General features: G+C 49.5%; 1 protein-coding gene across 3 annotated transcripts in view; it reads left to right on the top strand.

Moving 5' to 3' along the window:
• The window catches only part of wdfy3 (WD repeat and FYVE domain containing 3), an 86,615-nt gene extending 70,587 nt beyond the window's left edge, over positions 1-16,028 (top strand). For 2 of the 3 annotated variants that reach the window (XM_056591690.1, XM_056591688.1), the window contains 8 exons: positions 3,232-3,411; positions 4,182-4,364; positions 5,773-5,866; positions 6,131-6,277; positions 6,483-6,803; positions 7,211-7,322; positions 9,182-9,379; positions 14,051-16,028. In XM_056591690.1, the coding sequence (XP_056447665.1) occupies positions 3,232-3,411; positions 4,182-4,364; positions 5,773-5,866; positions 6,131-6,277; positions 6,483-6,803; positions 7,211-7,322; positions 9,182-9,379; positions 14,051-14,141 (1,326 nt within the window). In that variant the 3' untranslated portion in view covers positions 14,142-16,028. The remainder of the gene's footprint in view (positions 1-3,231; positions 3,412-4,181; positions 4,365-5,772; positions 5,867-6,130; positions 6,278-6,482; positions 6,804-7,210; positions 7,323-9,181; positions 9,380-14,050) is intronic. The other variant, XR_008895854.1, reaches the window with a different exon arrangement.
• Positions 16,029-16,088: the final 60 nt, after the last annotated feature.

Here is a 16,088-nt window from a genome sequence, read left to right as displayed (position 1 = left end):
CTAACCTGTTGGCCGTTTCCTATCTTATCTTTGGCCTCCTATCTTATCTAAACTTAGGTAATCCTAACTGCTCTGTAAATCAGATTTAGATCTGCAATCGTCAGTTTCTGCACTCAGAATGTGAATGTGATTGATAGAACGAGTTACTTTTAACATTAACAGAGACTGTTGATAAAGGATCTTTGTTAATAAAGGCAAGATAGTTGCACTAGTACGACGTCATGGCGGGTATTGATACAGGGAACAAGAAGAGGAGTTATAAAGTAGTAAAGTAATTCTTCCACCAAATTCAAAATGTAATGTCTTTGCAGCCGATAAAATGAAATTAAAATATGGTCAGGAAAATGTAAGAAATCATTACGCGGCCTCGGTAGCCTTTCAGACATCACGTTTCTGTTGTGTTGATCCTTGTCTTCATTGTCAAGCAGACCTAATAGCAGTGCTGCTGCCATTTCTTTCAGTTATTGACAGTTATTTTGAATTTAGGACAGGGTGTACTGCTGGCCCCTCCCGGTCTGGTCAAGGGGAGGGTCTTACCGTTGGGGTCCTCCCAGTCCTTGAAACGCTTTTTGTACTGGGTGAGGCGGTCGTCCGTCTGGGCGCCCATGGGCTTGGCCAGGTTCCTGAAGGTAGCCGGGTTGTTCAGGTTGTTGTAATACCAAAACCCCTAAATGCCTTCCTATCTCACGATAGGATAGGATTTCAGAGTTAGGAAGTTTCTGTAATCAGGCCCAAGGTATTTTTATAAGTAAGATGTATTAATGGGCCAGGGGCCTCATTACAGAAACTTCCTAACTCTGAATCCTATCCTATCTTGAGATAGTAAGGCATTTGGGGGTTTTGGTATAACAGAAGGAGGTTTCCTAACTTAACTTAGGAAGAAATTCTATCTTTTCTTAAGATAGGAATTTAGCCATTACAGAACTATCCTAAGTTAGGATTTTTTTAAGTTAGGATCCCTAAGTTAAGTGGCCATACACCCTGTCAATAACTGAAAAAAATGGCAGCAGCACTGCTAGTAGGTCTGTATGACAATGAAGACCGCATAATATGTTTCCCACAGAACTTTAGAGCCTACACAGGCCTGACACCTTCACTACGAGGTCCAAAAAAAAATAAAGAAATGAAAAAATTCATTTTTTAAAATTGTGAATATTGTACAAAAATATAAAATATTCAAAAATTAATTTTCGGTGTATATGTCAGGCTGCAGGGCAACAGTCTGACAGCCTGCATTAAATAAGCATAAATGGTCCACATGTGAAAGAGTGAACTCTTCAAAGCGGTTTAAAAGCCATGTATTTCAATGTCATGGAGGTCACCAATGCCATCAGCAATCTTGCACATAAGTTACAAAGATCCTTTATCAACAGTCTCTGTTATTTTTCCTATCTTTGAGACCCTACCTTAAAGGCTGTCTTGCAGGGTTTGCACAATTGTGTGCAATTTGCTTGTTGATAATAAAGATTTAAACTGTTATCCATTGTATTTAATGTTGTTAGGTATCACGAAACGGAATGTTATCCGAAAAAAAGTAGGTACTATTTTAGCGGTTTGCTATTGATTCTCATTTCCCCCAGAATGCATTGCATGACGTCACGTTGGGGAGACACGGACCAAAGCCGCATTGAGTCCCTTGAGAGTAGAGACTAATCAGAGAGTGTTCAGCAGATTATACAGATACATAGATAAATACATAGATAAATACATAGATAAATACATAGATATTATGTATACTTAGTCATTATATGCTACAAGTGAACCTCCTAAGATGGCGCAATTTGATTGGTTCGCTATCTCGGGATATTGGACAATATCCCATGATTGACATATCAAACTCGGTATTGTTTTCATCGCAAAATGTCCGCTAATAAAAACAAATAAACCGCTAATAAAAACAAATTAATGCCGGCAAAAAGTTATCTTGTTTATTTTTGGACTGTTCGGCGAATAATTGTTAATTAAATGTTTTAATGAGTGAATTTCCAACGTTTTGTGTCGTTTGGTATTAATAAAGACTTGACTCTATTTATCTAGGCTATTAATTAACAATTATTCGCCGAAGGCGAAGTGAATAGTGGGGAATAGCCCCCGAGACCGAAGGTTGAAGGGGATATACCCCAATACCAAACGACACAAATCGTTGGGAATTCATTGAGGTGATTCGGCTCACCAAGGACAGTATAGCCTACAAGACCACACAGAACAAGGGAGACAACAAATCTGACTGGCATACACAAAATACATCACATTAAAACTAGACACATGCGTTGACAGACAGACAGGCAGACAGGCAGACAGGCAGACAGGCAGACAGGCAGACAGGCAGACAGACAGACAGACAGACAGACTGACTGACTGACTGACTGACTGACTGACTGACTGACTGACTGACTGGTTCTATTATTTGCCTTGCTGGGCCTGCCAGTCCTTTGCGCGTATGCAAATTAGCCATGAGCGCACATGGCTTAATGTTGAGAACAAGTCATTCTAAAAACGGATAGCAAGTGAAAGCTAAACCAGACTGTATCAATCACACACTTTGGGTCCATTCTAACTTATGGTAAGAGGCTATTCTTTAAACCTTTGCAGTGACTGAATGTTGATGATAAATGATGATTGTTTTGCATAAGATGAGTGTGTGCGACTGCGTGTGTCCTTTCCGGCTTCGGTATACTGCATTATTATGAAGGCTTTGTGGTTAGTTGTGATCTTAGTGAAGCAGCCTATGATTATCAAAAATTGTTAAGTGCGTGTGTTTTCATGCAGGCTAAATACTGATTGTCTTGGCTTGCATCCATGAAATATTGTAATGTTATAGGCCTACTACAAAATGTATATCGGTATTGCGCAACAATCGGGAAATGGGTACCCCCGAATATTGACAGGTATTTCACATATACTAGGCTGTGGTTACCTTCCACCACGTCTCCCCAACGTGATGTCATCGCCGAATAGCGTTAGAAAACACCCGTCACTGCCAAAATCGCCAAAAACTGGACTTTAACAATATTTTGGAGACATTTTATAAATGATGTACATATTTTGAGTGCTTCATGTACCCATTAATCAAAACTTCCGGTTAACCTGCAACACAGCCTTTAAGTTAGGAGGAGCAGTTAGGATTTTTTCTCTAATGAGGCCCCAGATGTCTTTACTGGCCAGGAGTATTTAATAGACCAGGTACTGGCCAGTTCTTGTATCTAATGGTGGTCTTCCTTTGTCGGCCAGGCATTGCTGGGCCACACAGATGCGGTGACGTGTCTGATGGCCTCCTCGTCGTACCACATGGTGGTCAGTGGCTCCCGGGACAGGACCTGCATCATCTGGGACCTCAACAAGCTGGCGTTCGTCACGCAGCTCCGCGGGCACCGGGCCCCTGTCTCCGCTCTCTGCATCAACGAACTGACAGTGAGCTCCACCCGACATCAGACATAAACCTTACTTACCTTATATTAACGCTACCCAAACAAACTCATAATTCTTCCTTACACTAGCCTAATTAACCTTAACCCTAACCATTCACCCTCCCTATAATGCACCCCTTACCTACCTCACTCTAAGCATCAACCCTACTTATCTGTTACCCCAGAGCTTAGCCATACCTATTTCTATTTATTACACCCAGACTACACTGAGCGGCAATTTCAGTTCTTATTTGTTGTGTAGCGCCCCTATGGGAAAGGGGCCTTACTTTGGGTGTTAACCCTAGCCCCTGACACGGCGCTGTGCTTTGGGCCTTAGTGTAAACCCTAGCCCCTGACACGGCGCTGTGCTTTGGGCCTGAGTGTTAACCCTAGTCCCTGACACGGCGCTGTGCTTTGGGCCTTAGTGTAAACCCTAGCCCCTGACACGGCGCTGTGCTTTGGGCCTTAGTGTAAACCCTAGCCCCTGACACGGCGCTGTGCTTTGGGCCTGAGTGTTAACCCTAGTCCCTGACACGGCGCTGTGCTTTGGGCCTGAGTGTTAACCCTAGCCCCTGACACGGCGCTGTGCTTTGGGCCTTAGTGTAAACCCTAGCCCCTGACACGGCGCTGTACTTTGGGCCTGAGTGTTAACCCTAGCCCCTGACACGGCGCTGTGCTTTGGGCCTGAGTGTTAACCCTAGCCCCTGACACGGCGCTGTGCTTTGGGCCTGAGTGTTAACCCTACCCCCTGTGTGTCTGCCCGTCTGTCTACAGGGGGACATTGTTTCGTGCGCGGGGACCTACATCCACGTGTGGAGCATCAACGGCAGCCCCATCTCCAGCGCCAACACCTTCACGGGCCGCAGCCAGAACATCCTCTGCTGCTGCGTGTCGGAGATGAATGAGTGGGACACGCAGAACGTCATCGTTACTGGGCACTCCGACGGCGTCGTCAGGGTAACCGACTGTTTACACTACGGCACGCTGTGATCACTTAGACCTGGGATTACACTACTTTTCATCCTCCCCTGACCAAACCGATAATTTTTGTGCAGACCGTTGGACACAAGCGCACAGAATCACAAATTCTAGTGTGCTCAATAGACAGTAAAATGGACATTCTGTGCATTGTCGGGCCGCAAACGACCTCACCTTGGATCTTATCCCATTATGGGTCCCATAGTTTAAGGAATGCTGTTTTAGACATAACCTTGTAAACAATGTTATATACCATGATAACATCAAACTGTTATACGTATAGCTGACTGTTATTTGGCTAATTCTTACTTAGTCTATGTATTTAAAGGAGACATATTATGGTGTTTTCCCAACAAGTGAACATAGTATTTGAGTTCGAGAAAACATGTTTTTGAAGCTGTTTGCTGGAAATAGCTTTTAGGAAGAAAAAAATCTCGCCTACCGCTATTCTCCTCTGATTCAGTCCCTTCAGAATGCGGTGTTTCTGGTGTCTTTAGCTTTGATGCAAATGAGCTGCTGCCCATTGACCAATGAGCAGCTGTCAGACTGAACCACAGCATGGAGGAGAAGGGACGGCGTCGAGGCCATCCGGCTGCGGCCGAAGCTTCGGCGGCAGTCCGGCAGCTCCGGCGGTGTACTCCGGAAGCTGAACTGCCGCCAAAGCTTTCCGGCTGCTCCGGCGGGTGTCCTCCGGGAGCTGAAAAGTCAGGCGGGGGTAGCTCGCCGGTAGTCTGGCAGCTCAGCTCCGGGAGTACATCCCCCTCCATGTCTCCTCCATCGGATTGCCGCCGATACTTTGGCGGCAGTCCGGCAGGTCCGGCAGGGGGAGCTGAGTTCCCCCCGCCGGAGCTGCTCTTCCGCTGTTCCACAAAATCTTAACAATGCTCTGATTGGAGGGGAGTAAGTTGGAGGTAATATTCAACTGTGTCCCCTTCCTACGTAGGAGGGGGCGCCGAAACTGACTCGCTTGTTTGGTAACTGTAGGCGGGGTACTTTCAGAAATGCATATCTCACTCAAAAAATCATGTACAGACTTTTTTCAAAGTTTGTATCGGTGTGGGAGCACCAGAGACCCAAAACAACACCCCAAATCCCAGGAAAAGTTTTCATTATATGTCCCCTTTAAAGTTACTCATCATAGAAGCACTTTCTGTCTATATTCCTGAGCTTGTTTGACCGAGTGCATTGATATAGTAACAACACAGTATCAAAAACATTCCATCTATTACAATCCCGTCCAACTTGGTTGAGAACATCCTGGCTTGTAACATTCAACTAATAGGCTTTAAATTGTCCTCAAGGAGTCACTCACAGGACAAACAGTGGTTTGTTCAGGACGTCTGCTGTATATTGTTTAGAATCTGAACTACTCCTGCTCTACTTGTAGTTCTGGAGAATGGAATTCCTCCAAGTCCCAGAAACCCCTGCACCAGAGCCCGTGGAAGCGGACGTCCCAGACTGCTGTCCGGAAGAGAAAATTGGTGAGTTCTGATGGAGATGATCTATAATCAATAATGTATCAAAATAATATAGACGGATCAATAATCATTATTATATCAACAAACTGATTAAACTTGCCAGATCTCTCTAATATACCAGAAAACTGGTTAAATCGCGAGAAATCGATAACTCTACAACTTATAACCAACTGGTCTAATCTAACCATGACGAGAGCTGGTAGAATACCACGACCCTCCAAATGTACTGCTTTACTGTCTCTTTACTGTTTCACTCTGTTCCTCCAGCTGAGGGGGCTGTGACCCACCAAGGGGAGGAGGAGAGCAGTGAGTCGGACGGCGATGAGCCCAGTCTCAACCCGGAGCCTAAGACTCCTCCCAGTGCCTCTAACGCAGGAGACAGCCACCCAGGCAGCGCTGTTCACAGACCTAAAGGTACACAGAGATATAGGGTGGTATATATAGAGAGAGGGAGAGAAGATATTTGAGGGGTCAGACTGACCATCAAACACCACAGGTATCCTGGACACATAGAGCTATGAAGATAGAGCTATCAGACTAGCCCTCAGGCACCACAGGTATCCTGGACATAGAGCTATGAAGATAGAGCTATCAGCCTAACCATCCAGTTGCCCCCCAGGTCCTGGAGTCCGCAGCGGTCCTTCCTGGTCTCTGGACAGCGGTTCAGATGACTCCCGCCACTGGTCAGACACCCTCAGCACCGACGAGAAGGATGGCTTCGTCTTCATCAACTACTCTGAGGGCCAGAGCAGACCTGGCAGGCCACCTGGGGGGCCCCAACCCCCAGGGGGGGGGCAGCACCCAGGGGGGGGGCAGCACCCAGGGGGGCCCAAGCAGCCAGCCCAGCCAGCCCCCTCCCAGCCCCCCTCAGGGTCTGTTCCACAAACGGCCCCCCAGCCTGGAGCTGGGGAAGCTCGACCCTACAGCCAGCTGAGGACAGGTGAGTCATCTCACATCACCTGTAAGACTCTAACCTGATGTACACCTGTATCAGACCTACCTGGAGAATAACACACCTGTATCACACCTACCTGGAGACAGACACTCCTGTATCAGACCTACCTAGAGACAGACACACCTGTATCAGACCTACCTGGAGAATAACACACCTGTATCAGACCTACCTAGAGACAGACACACCTGTATCAGACCTACCTGGAGAATAACACACCTGTATCAGCCTTCCTGGAAACAGACACACCTGGATCAGCCTACCCTGATACAGACAGATATAAAGATGATCTAGAGATACAGATATAAAAGAAATACCCGACTGTTCGAATTGACTTTATTCAAATAACATTCTTAACCACGTGGGTATGTGTGTGTAAATTTGTGTATGAGCAGGGTACAGATGGGAGAGGCAGCTGGTGTTTCGTAGCAAACTCACCATGCACACGGCATTTGAACGCAAGGACAACGGAACGCCGGCGGAAATCACTGCACTGGCCATCTCCAAGTAAACACTTCTGCCTCCTCCCCATCTCCTCCTAACCACCAGCTCCTCCTCCTCTTAACTACCAGCTCCTCCTCCCCATCTCCTCCTAACCACCAGCTCCTCCTCCTCTTAACTACCAGCTCCTCCTCCCCATCTCCTCCTAACCACCAGCTCCTCCTCCTCTTAACCACCAGCTCCTCCTCCTCTTAACTACCAGCTCCTCCTCCCCATCTCCTCCTAACTAACGGCTCCTCCTCCTCTAACCTCCCGCTCCTCCTCCCCATCTCCTCCTAACTAACGGCTCCTCCTCCTCTTAACTACCAGCTCCTCCTCCCAATCTCCTCCTAACCACCAGCTCCTCCTCCTCTTAACTACCAGCTCCTCCTCCCCATCTCCTCCTAACCACCAGCTCCTCCTCCTCTTAACTACCAGCTCCTCCTCCCCATCTCCTCCTAACTAACGGCTCCTCCTCCTCTTAACTACCAGCTCCTCCTCCCCATCTCCTCCTAACTAACGGCTCCTCCTCCTCTTAACTACCAGCTCCTCCTCCCCATCTCCTCCTAACTACCAGCTCCTCCTTCTAACTACCAGCTCCTCCTCCCCATCTCCTCCTAACTAACGGCTCCTCCTCCTCTTAACTACCAGCTCCTCCTCCCCATCTCCTCCTAACTAACGGCTCCTCCTCCTCTTAACTACCAGCTCCTCCTCCCAATCTCCTCCTAACTAACGGCTCCTCCTCCTCTTAACTACCAGCTCCTCCTCCCCATCTCCTCCTAACTAACGGCTCCTCCTCCTCTTAACTACCAGCTCCTCCTCCCCATCTCCTCCTAACTAACGGCTCCTCCTCCTCTTAACTACCAGCTCCTCCTCCCAATCTCCTCCTAACTAACGGCTCCTCCTCCTCTTAACTACCAGCTCCTCCTCCCCATCTCCTCCTAACTAACGGCTCCTCCTCCTCTTAACTACCAGCTCCTCCTCCCAATCTCCTCCTAACTAACGGCTCCTCCTCCTCTTAACTACCAGCTCCTCCTCCCAATCTCCTCCTAACTAACGGCTCCTCCTTCTAACTACCAGCTCCTCCTCCCAATCTCCTCCTAACTAACGGCTCCTCCTCCTCTTAACTACCAGCTCCTCCTCCCAATCTCCTCCTAACCACCAGCTCCTCCTCCTCTTAACTACCAGCTCCTCCTCCCCATCTCCTCCTAACCACCAGCTCCTCCTCCTCTTAACTACCAGCTCCTCCTCCCAATCTCCTCCTAACGACCAGCTCCTCCTTCTAACTACCAGCTCCTCCTCCCAATCTCCTCCTAACGACCAGCTCCTCCTCCTCCTAACCACCAGCTCCTCCTCCTCCTAACCACCAGCTCCTCCTCCTCTTAACTACCAGCTCCTCCTCCCAATCTCCTCCTAACGACCAGCTCCTCCTTCTAACTACCAGCTCCTCCTCCTCTTAACTACCAGCTCCTCCTCCCAATCTCCTCCTAACGACCAGCTCCTCCTTCTAACTACCAGCTCCTCCTCCCCTCCACCTCTTCCAAACAAGCTCCTCCACACCTCCTACTCATCGCCTCCTCCAATTCCTAATTTCCCTACTCCTTCCTACTTCTCCTCGTCTCCTCCTCAGTTCCTATTTACAACTTTGTATTTCAATTCATATTCTCTCTCTCTTTCTCTCTCTCTCTTTCTCTCTCTCTCTTTCTCTCTCTCTCTCTCTCTCTCTCTCTCTCTCTCTCTCTCTCTCTCTCTCTCTCTCTCTCTCTCTCTCTCTCTCTCTCTCTCTCTCTCTCTCTCTCTCTCTGTCTCTCTCTCTGTCTCTCTCTCTCTCTCTCTCTCTGTCTCTCTCTCTCTCTCTCTCTCTCTCTCTCTCTCTCTCTCTCTAGGGACCACAGTAAGGTGATGGTGGGGGACGGCCGGGGGCGTGTGTTCAGCTGGTCGGTGAGCGAGCAGCCGGGCCGGTCGGCAGCGGACCACTGGGTGAAGGACGAGGTGGGGGATAGCTGCTCCGGCTGCAGTGTCCGCTTCTCCCTCACAGAGAGACGGCATCACTGCAGAAACTGTGGACAGCTCTTCTGCCACAAGTAAGTCTGTCTTTCAGTGTCTTATACCCCATAGGGGTAACTGTAGCCCTTGTTTAGTCCCTCTCCCTCTCTAGCAAGGTTGTTGTCAAATGAGACAGAGAAATATGCTTTACTTTGCGTTCTCAATTATGTTATAGACATCATGAATATCCATCCCACTGTTTGATCTTTGTATTGCATTTGATGTCATTGGAATAAAAATAATATATACCGGATATTAATATCCATTTTATATATGGATATACCCTTTTTTTAGCGCTTCAACACAATTACATTTGCTTTGCCAGAGTACAATAAAAGTAGCTACTCCTTGGTGAGCTGATTTGCTAATGGGTCATGTGATGGTCATGTGAGGGTCTTATGATGGTATGATGTGATGGTCATATGATGGTATGAAGTAATGATGTCATTTGATGGTCATGTGATGGTATGATGTGATGATGTCATGTGATGGTTATGTGATTGTCATGGGATGGTATGATGTGATGATGTCATGTGATGGTTATGTGATTGTCATGGGATGGTATGATGTGATGATGTCATGTGATAGAAAACATGTGATAGAAATACAAATCAAAAATGGGTGGGGGTGGTATACCCCGTCCTTCACGGTCCCTCGGGCCCGTCCAGGCCGAGGTTTCAGGGGCGGGATGCCACACTCCCCCCCTGTTTGCTCAAGCCCCTGGTCTCTGGGGAACCCCCCTAGGCAGGCATCCCGACGTGACAGGGCGTCGGCGTTGGCATGCTCTCGGCCCGGTCGGTGGTCCACCCGGAACCGGAAATCCTGGAGAGCCAGGAACCACCGTGTCACCTGGGCGTTCGTATTCTTGGCCCCCGCCATCCACTTCAGGGGGGCGTGGTCGGTGACCAAAGTGAACTCCCTCCCCAGGAGGTAATAACGCAACTTCTCGAGGCACCATTTGATGGCCAGGGCCTCCTTCTCCACGGTGGAGTAGTTGCGTTCGTTGGGGAGGAGCTTCCGGCTGACGTAGGTTATGGGGTGCTCCTCTCCGGCCCGGATCTGGGACAAGACCCCCCCCGAGTCCCACCTCCGAGGCATCTGTGTGTACAATCACGGGGAGATTAAAGTCAGGGGTGATTAGTACAGGTTCAGAACACAGGGCCTCCCGGAGCGTCTTGAAAGCCTGGTCCGCCGCCTCCGACCAGGTGACCCGGTCTGGCAAGGCCTTACGGGTCAGGTCGTTCATGGGGCTGGCCAGCGTGGCGTACCCGGGAATGAAGCGCTGATGGTAGCCTACCAGTCCCAAGAACGCCTTTACCTGCTTCTTGGTGCGGGGCTGAGGCCAGGCCCGTATGGCGGCTACCTTGCCTTCCTGCGGCCGCACTGTTCCCCTCCCGACCCGGTACCCCAGGTACGTTGTCTCCTCTCTCCCGAGGCGACATTTGGCCGGGTTAGCGGTGAGGCCCGCCTTCCGTAGTTCTCCCAGCACGGCCCTTAGCTGGCGGATGTGGATATCCCAGCTGGGGCTGTAAATGATGATGTCATCAATATAGGCCGCTGCGTAATCCTGGTGGGGCCTCAGGAGCTGGTCCATCATACGCTGGAAGGTGGCCGGGGCGCCGTGTACCCCGAAAGGGAGGACGGTGTACTGGTAAAGTCCCCCCGGGGTGGAGAACGCCGTCTTTTCCCGGGCCGCTCGGGTCAACGGCACCTGCCAGTACCCCTTGGTCAGGTCCAGGGTCGACAGGTACCCCGCCGGGCCCAGGCGCTCGATTAGTTCATCGACCCGGGGCATGGGGTAGGCGTCGAACTCCGACGCCTCGTTCAGCCGCCTGAAGTCATTACAGAACCGAAAGGTACCGTCTGGCTTGGGCACAAGGACCACCGGGCTGCACCAGGCGCTACGTGACTCCTCTATCACCCCGAGCTGCAGCATCCGGCGTACCTCGGTACGTATGGCCTCCCTCCGGGCCTCTGGGATCCTGTAGGGCGGAACCCTTACCCTTACGCCTGGCGCCATCCGGATGTCGTGGTGGGTGACTGCAGTCCTCCCCGGCAGGTCGGCGAACACGTCCCGATGCTGCAGGATGATCTCGTCCAGGTCGTGCCTCTGGGCCGGGCTGAGGTCCTCTCCCACCGGGACCTCCGGGATCTCCCGCCGGGCCGCCAGGGACAAGGGAGCGGGGTCAGCGGGTGTCTGCTCCCCCCCCTCCACTGCTTCAGAATATTAATGTGGTACAGCTGTGTCGGCTTCCGCCTCCCCCACGCGTTCCACCACCTCGTAGGGTCCCTGCCACTTGGCCAGGAACCGGCACTCCGCCGTGGGGACCAGGACCAGGTCTCCTGGCTGAAAGGTCCTCAGCTGGGCTCCTCGGTTATAGACTCTCGCCTGGGCCTGCTGCGCTCGTTGGAGGTGCCCCCGGACGATGGGCCACACGCCTCCACGTGAACCACGGTGGTGCGGTGGGGGGACGGCTGGCTCTCCCAGGCCTCCTTTGCGATGTCCAGGATCCCGCGAGGTCTCCGCCCGTACAGCAGCTCAAAGGGGGAGAACCCGGTGGACGCCTGGGGGACCTATAACAGTACGTGGGGTAGGAATTGGTCCCAGTTCTTCCCGTCGGCTTGCATGGCCTTCTTGAGCATCTGCTTCAGTGTCTTGTTGAAACGCTCGACCAGGCCGTCCGTCTGGGGGTGGTAGACCGAGGTCCGGAGCTGCTTCACCTGCAGGAGCCCGAGGACCTCCTTCATCACCCGTGACATGAAACATGACCCCTGATCAGTGAGCACCTCCTTTGCTATCCCTACCCGGCTGAAGAGGAGCATAAGCTCACGGGCGACTGCCTTGGCGGTGGAGGCGCGCAGGGGAAGGGCCTCGGGGTACCGGGTGGCGTAGTCGACTAGCACCAGGATATAGCGGTGGCCCCGGCTGGTCTTGGGAAGGGGCCCCACGATGTCCAAGGCTAAGCGGTCAAAGGGGGTCTCAATGATGGGCATGGGAATGAGGGGGTTTCTAGCGGTGGGCCGGGGGGCTACCCGCTGGCACTCGGGGCACCCCTGGCAGTGGCGCTCAACATCCGCTTAACGCCCGGCCAATAGAACCTGGCTAGGACCCGCTCTCGGGTCTTGTCCATGCCCAGGTGGGCCCCCAGGAGGTGGGTGTGGGCCATAAAAAGCCCCTTGCTAACATATGGACGGGGCACCACTAGCTGTTCCCTCACTCCCCCCTCCCCGGAGGCTACTCGATACAACAGACCCCCCCTGGTGCTGAAGTGCGGATGTGGTGTGTGACTCACCGAGTCTCGGGCCTGCCCGTCGTGAACCAGGACGTGGCTCCAGGCGTGCTTGAGGGCCTCATCCTGGAGCTGGGCGGTGGCGAACTGGCCAGGTCGGGACGAGCCTTCCCCCCCCTCTGGTAAGAAGTCCGAGAACTCAGTGAGGGGGGAGCTCTCCGGGTCTTCCGGTGGGTCTGGCTGCTCGGAGGCCGTGAGGGTCTCCGGGGTGTCGGGGGTAGGTTCCGGTGTCTCGCTCCGGACGGGTCCTCTCCCCGTGTCGGACTACCAGACGTTCCCTGCGTCCAGCAGGTCGCCAGCATGCACGTGTGGTCCGCCCCCGGGTCCGCGTAAGCTGACGGCATCGATACATCCCGTCCCCTCGGGCAATAGCGAGCGATGTGGCCGAGCTGGCCGCACTTAAAAGTGTGTGTGTGTGTGTGTGCGTGTGTTTGTGTGTCACTCTGTTCAAGCCTGCACGAGAGTTCAATGCCGTTACGTCTTTCTGACCAATCGCAGTTCAAGGCCCACCTGGGCTGTACCACTTCGGGAGGGGCCGCTCAGTTCTTCCCCTCTAGACAAAATCGACTTGGTTGCGACGTTGACGGTTTGTTAGTGTTGCAGGTGTTGAGTGAGTGAGAGGTTGCGGATGCACAGCTCAGGTTGCCGTACGGCACTGCAAGGAACTTTTATAAACGCAACATTGTTATCCCGCAGTAATCAGCCCGACAGCCCCGAAACGTTAACGGCCCACCGGGAATTCTCCCGACTCTCCTGATTACCACTCCGCCACCGTGTGTGTGTGTGTGTGTGTGTGTGTGTGTGTGTGTGTGTGTGTGTGTGTGTGTGTGTGTGTGTGTGTGTGTGTGTGTGTGTGTGTGTGTGTGTGTGTGTGTGTGTGTGTGTGTGTGTGTGGCCGTTATTGATAGCCTGGTGATGTGTATAGGCCTACGTACGGTAGGAATATTCATCCTGGTTTAAATAATAAATGTTAAAGTATTTCCCATCTTTGCTGAGCAAGAGTTTTGTTCGAAAGTTCAGTGATTGCAACAAATAAAAGCCTGGGATATTGATCTCACTAAAAGGCTAGCAGCACGAAATCAAGGGATATTTAGAATAGAAAAAAATGGCAACTAATCGCGAGTTAACTATGACATTAATGCGATAATTCGCGATTAAATATTTTCGCTTGACAGCACTAGTATATATGTATGATGTGAGGACGTGATGGTCATGCAATTTTATGATATGTGATTTTTATGTGATGGTATGATGATGTCATGTGATGGTATTATGATGCTATGATTATGTCACGTGATTGTCATGTGATGGTATGATGATGTTCATGTGATGGTATGATGATGGTCACGTGATGGTCATGTGATGGTATGATGTGATGATGTCATGTGATGGTCATTTGATGATATCATGTGATTACAGATGCAGTCGTTTCCAGTCTGAGATCCGCCGGCTGAAGATCTCGTCTCCAGTGAGAGTGTGTCAGACCTGTTACCAGACCCTGCAGAACTAACTCACAAGCGCACATAACGCACATAACACACACACACACACACACACACACACACACACACACACACACACACACACACACACACACACACACACACACACACACACACACACACACACACACACCAGTCCAACGCTACCCTTCACTGCTCCCATCCTATCAACCATGTGGCATGAGTAACAAGACTGAAGAGGAAAATGTGTCAACAAAAGAAGAGCAAGTCTGAAGATGTGAGACCAGGTTGGAAGGCCTCTTTCTTCCTATAGGGTACACACACACACACACACACACACACACACACACACACACACACACACACACACACACACACACACACACACACACACACACACACACACACACACACACACTAACCGCCCATGAGCAAGGGATCAAAGGAGAAACAGAAAGAGCTACTAGCTGTAACATAGCGCTTAGCTTTCTGGCTAACTTCTTCTGGCTTAAAAACATAACAAATTGATAACGAGCCGCTAACGGCTAGTCACTTAGCAAGCAGGCGAACACCTCCTGGGGGAATGTAAATATTCTAAATGTTTGTACTCGTGGCTCTAGTTATGCAATGACTTCATGTCTTTATATTTTTTTACTATTTCATCATTTTGGTTGTTAAAAAATCTGTTTGTTTTTGTTTTTTGTGTTGCCCACAGTGTCCAATCGTTGTTCTGCCAAACAGACCGCCACACATCACTCCTACCTAATCTCTGTCATTTGACATGAAGTTATCATTTGACACATTCTTATCATGCAATGTTCCATGAAATGCATTCACCACTATATTAGGTCTGTGATGTATTCTACACTATCACCATACACTATATGTGCTCTTTCACTCTCTGTCTCTCTGTGACTCTGCCTCTCTCACTCTCTCTTTGTCTTTCTCTTTTTTTCTTGCTCTTTCTGGCTTTCTCTCTCTGTCGTGTATAAAAGTGTCATAAAGTGATGACACTGTAGTGGTCTGTAATAAATCATGTTGGACGATAATAACTATAAAGAATATAACTAACCCTATATATGAATACACTCTCTGTATAACTACAACCCCGAGATATGACATGGTATGGTATGAAGATATTAACGCATCTCTAACCCCAAGGGGGCGCTGTGGGTAGACCTTACTGCTGCTTTCTTGGTTAAAAGAAATATACTTTTTTTTTCTCCTTTGTATGTAGTTCCTAACACACATACACACTCACACACACTAAACCTGCCGTATATATGCACTCTTAATACTAATAATTGTGATTCTTCATGCTCTCTCATGTATGTACTGTACACTAGCTCCTGTTAAGCACCGTGCGCCCGTCTCCACCTCCTCCGCACCTTCACGTGTACAAAACAAATCATGTTTTTATGAAATGCAGTTTTATGTTACGCGCCATTATTTAGGAGGGAGGGTGCAATTCGACACAGCGAAAATGAACTGTACAAAGTATTTATGCAATTATAATTGATTTTTGATTGTTTTTTTAAGATGAGTTACTTGTTGCATGTCTGAGCAGCCATAATGTTCCTGGTTGCTCTCTGGTCATATAATGATGATTTTATTTCGTTTGAGGCATTATCTTAAAAGGAGCACCACAACAGTATCTGGTGCAATGAATGTTTCTTGTATATTTGTCTAATGGGAAAATAAAACCCTAACAATACGTTAAAATAATGCAATAGATTGGTTATTATTTTAATTTCAATAAATAATTGCTGTTTACCACCCATGTCTGATATTGTGTCTGATTGTACTTTCATTCTCAGAAAAACTTGGGAATATTGGCCCTAAATTAATCTATTATCTCAACTGATGTAAGGTGCTACAATTTGTCTACAATTAGTACTGAGGTATAATAAATAATCAATTCTGCAATGTATTATTGTACAATGATTTCTGCTAGGATAGGGAATGAGTCCACAGTTACATTTGAACCATTCAAT

This window comes from Gadus chalcogrammus, chromosome 6, assembly GCF_026213295.1.
Source record: "Gadus chalcogrammus isolate NIFS_2021 chromosome 6, NIFS_Gcha_1.0, whole genome shotgun sequence".
Taxonomy (NCBI): domain Eukaryota; kingdom Metazoa; phylum Chordata; class Actinopteri; order Gadiformes; family Gadidae; genus Gadus; species Gadus chalcogrammus.
Note: the sequence above shows the minus strand (reverse complement) of the source record. Positions and strands in the feature narration are given on the sequence as shown.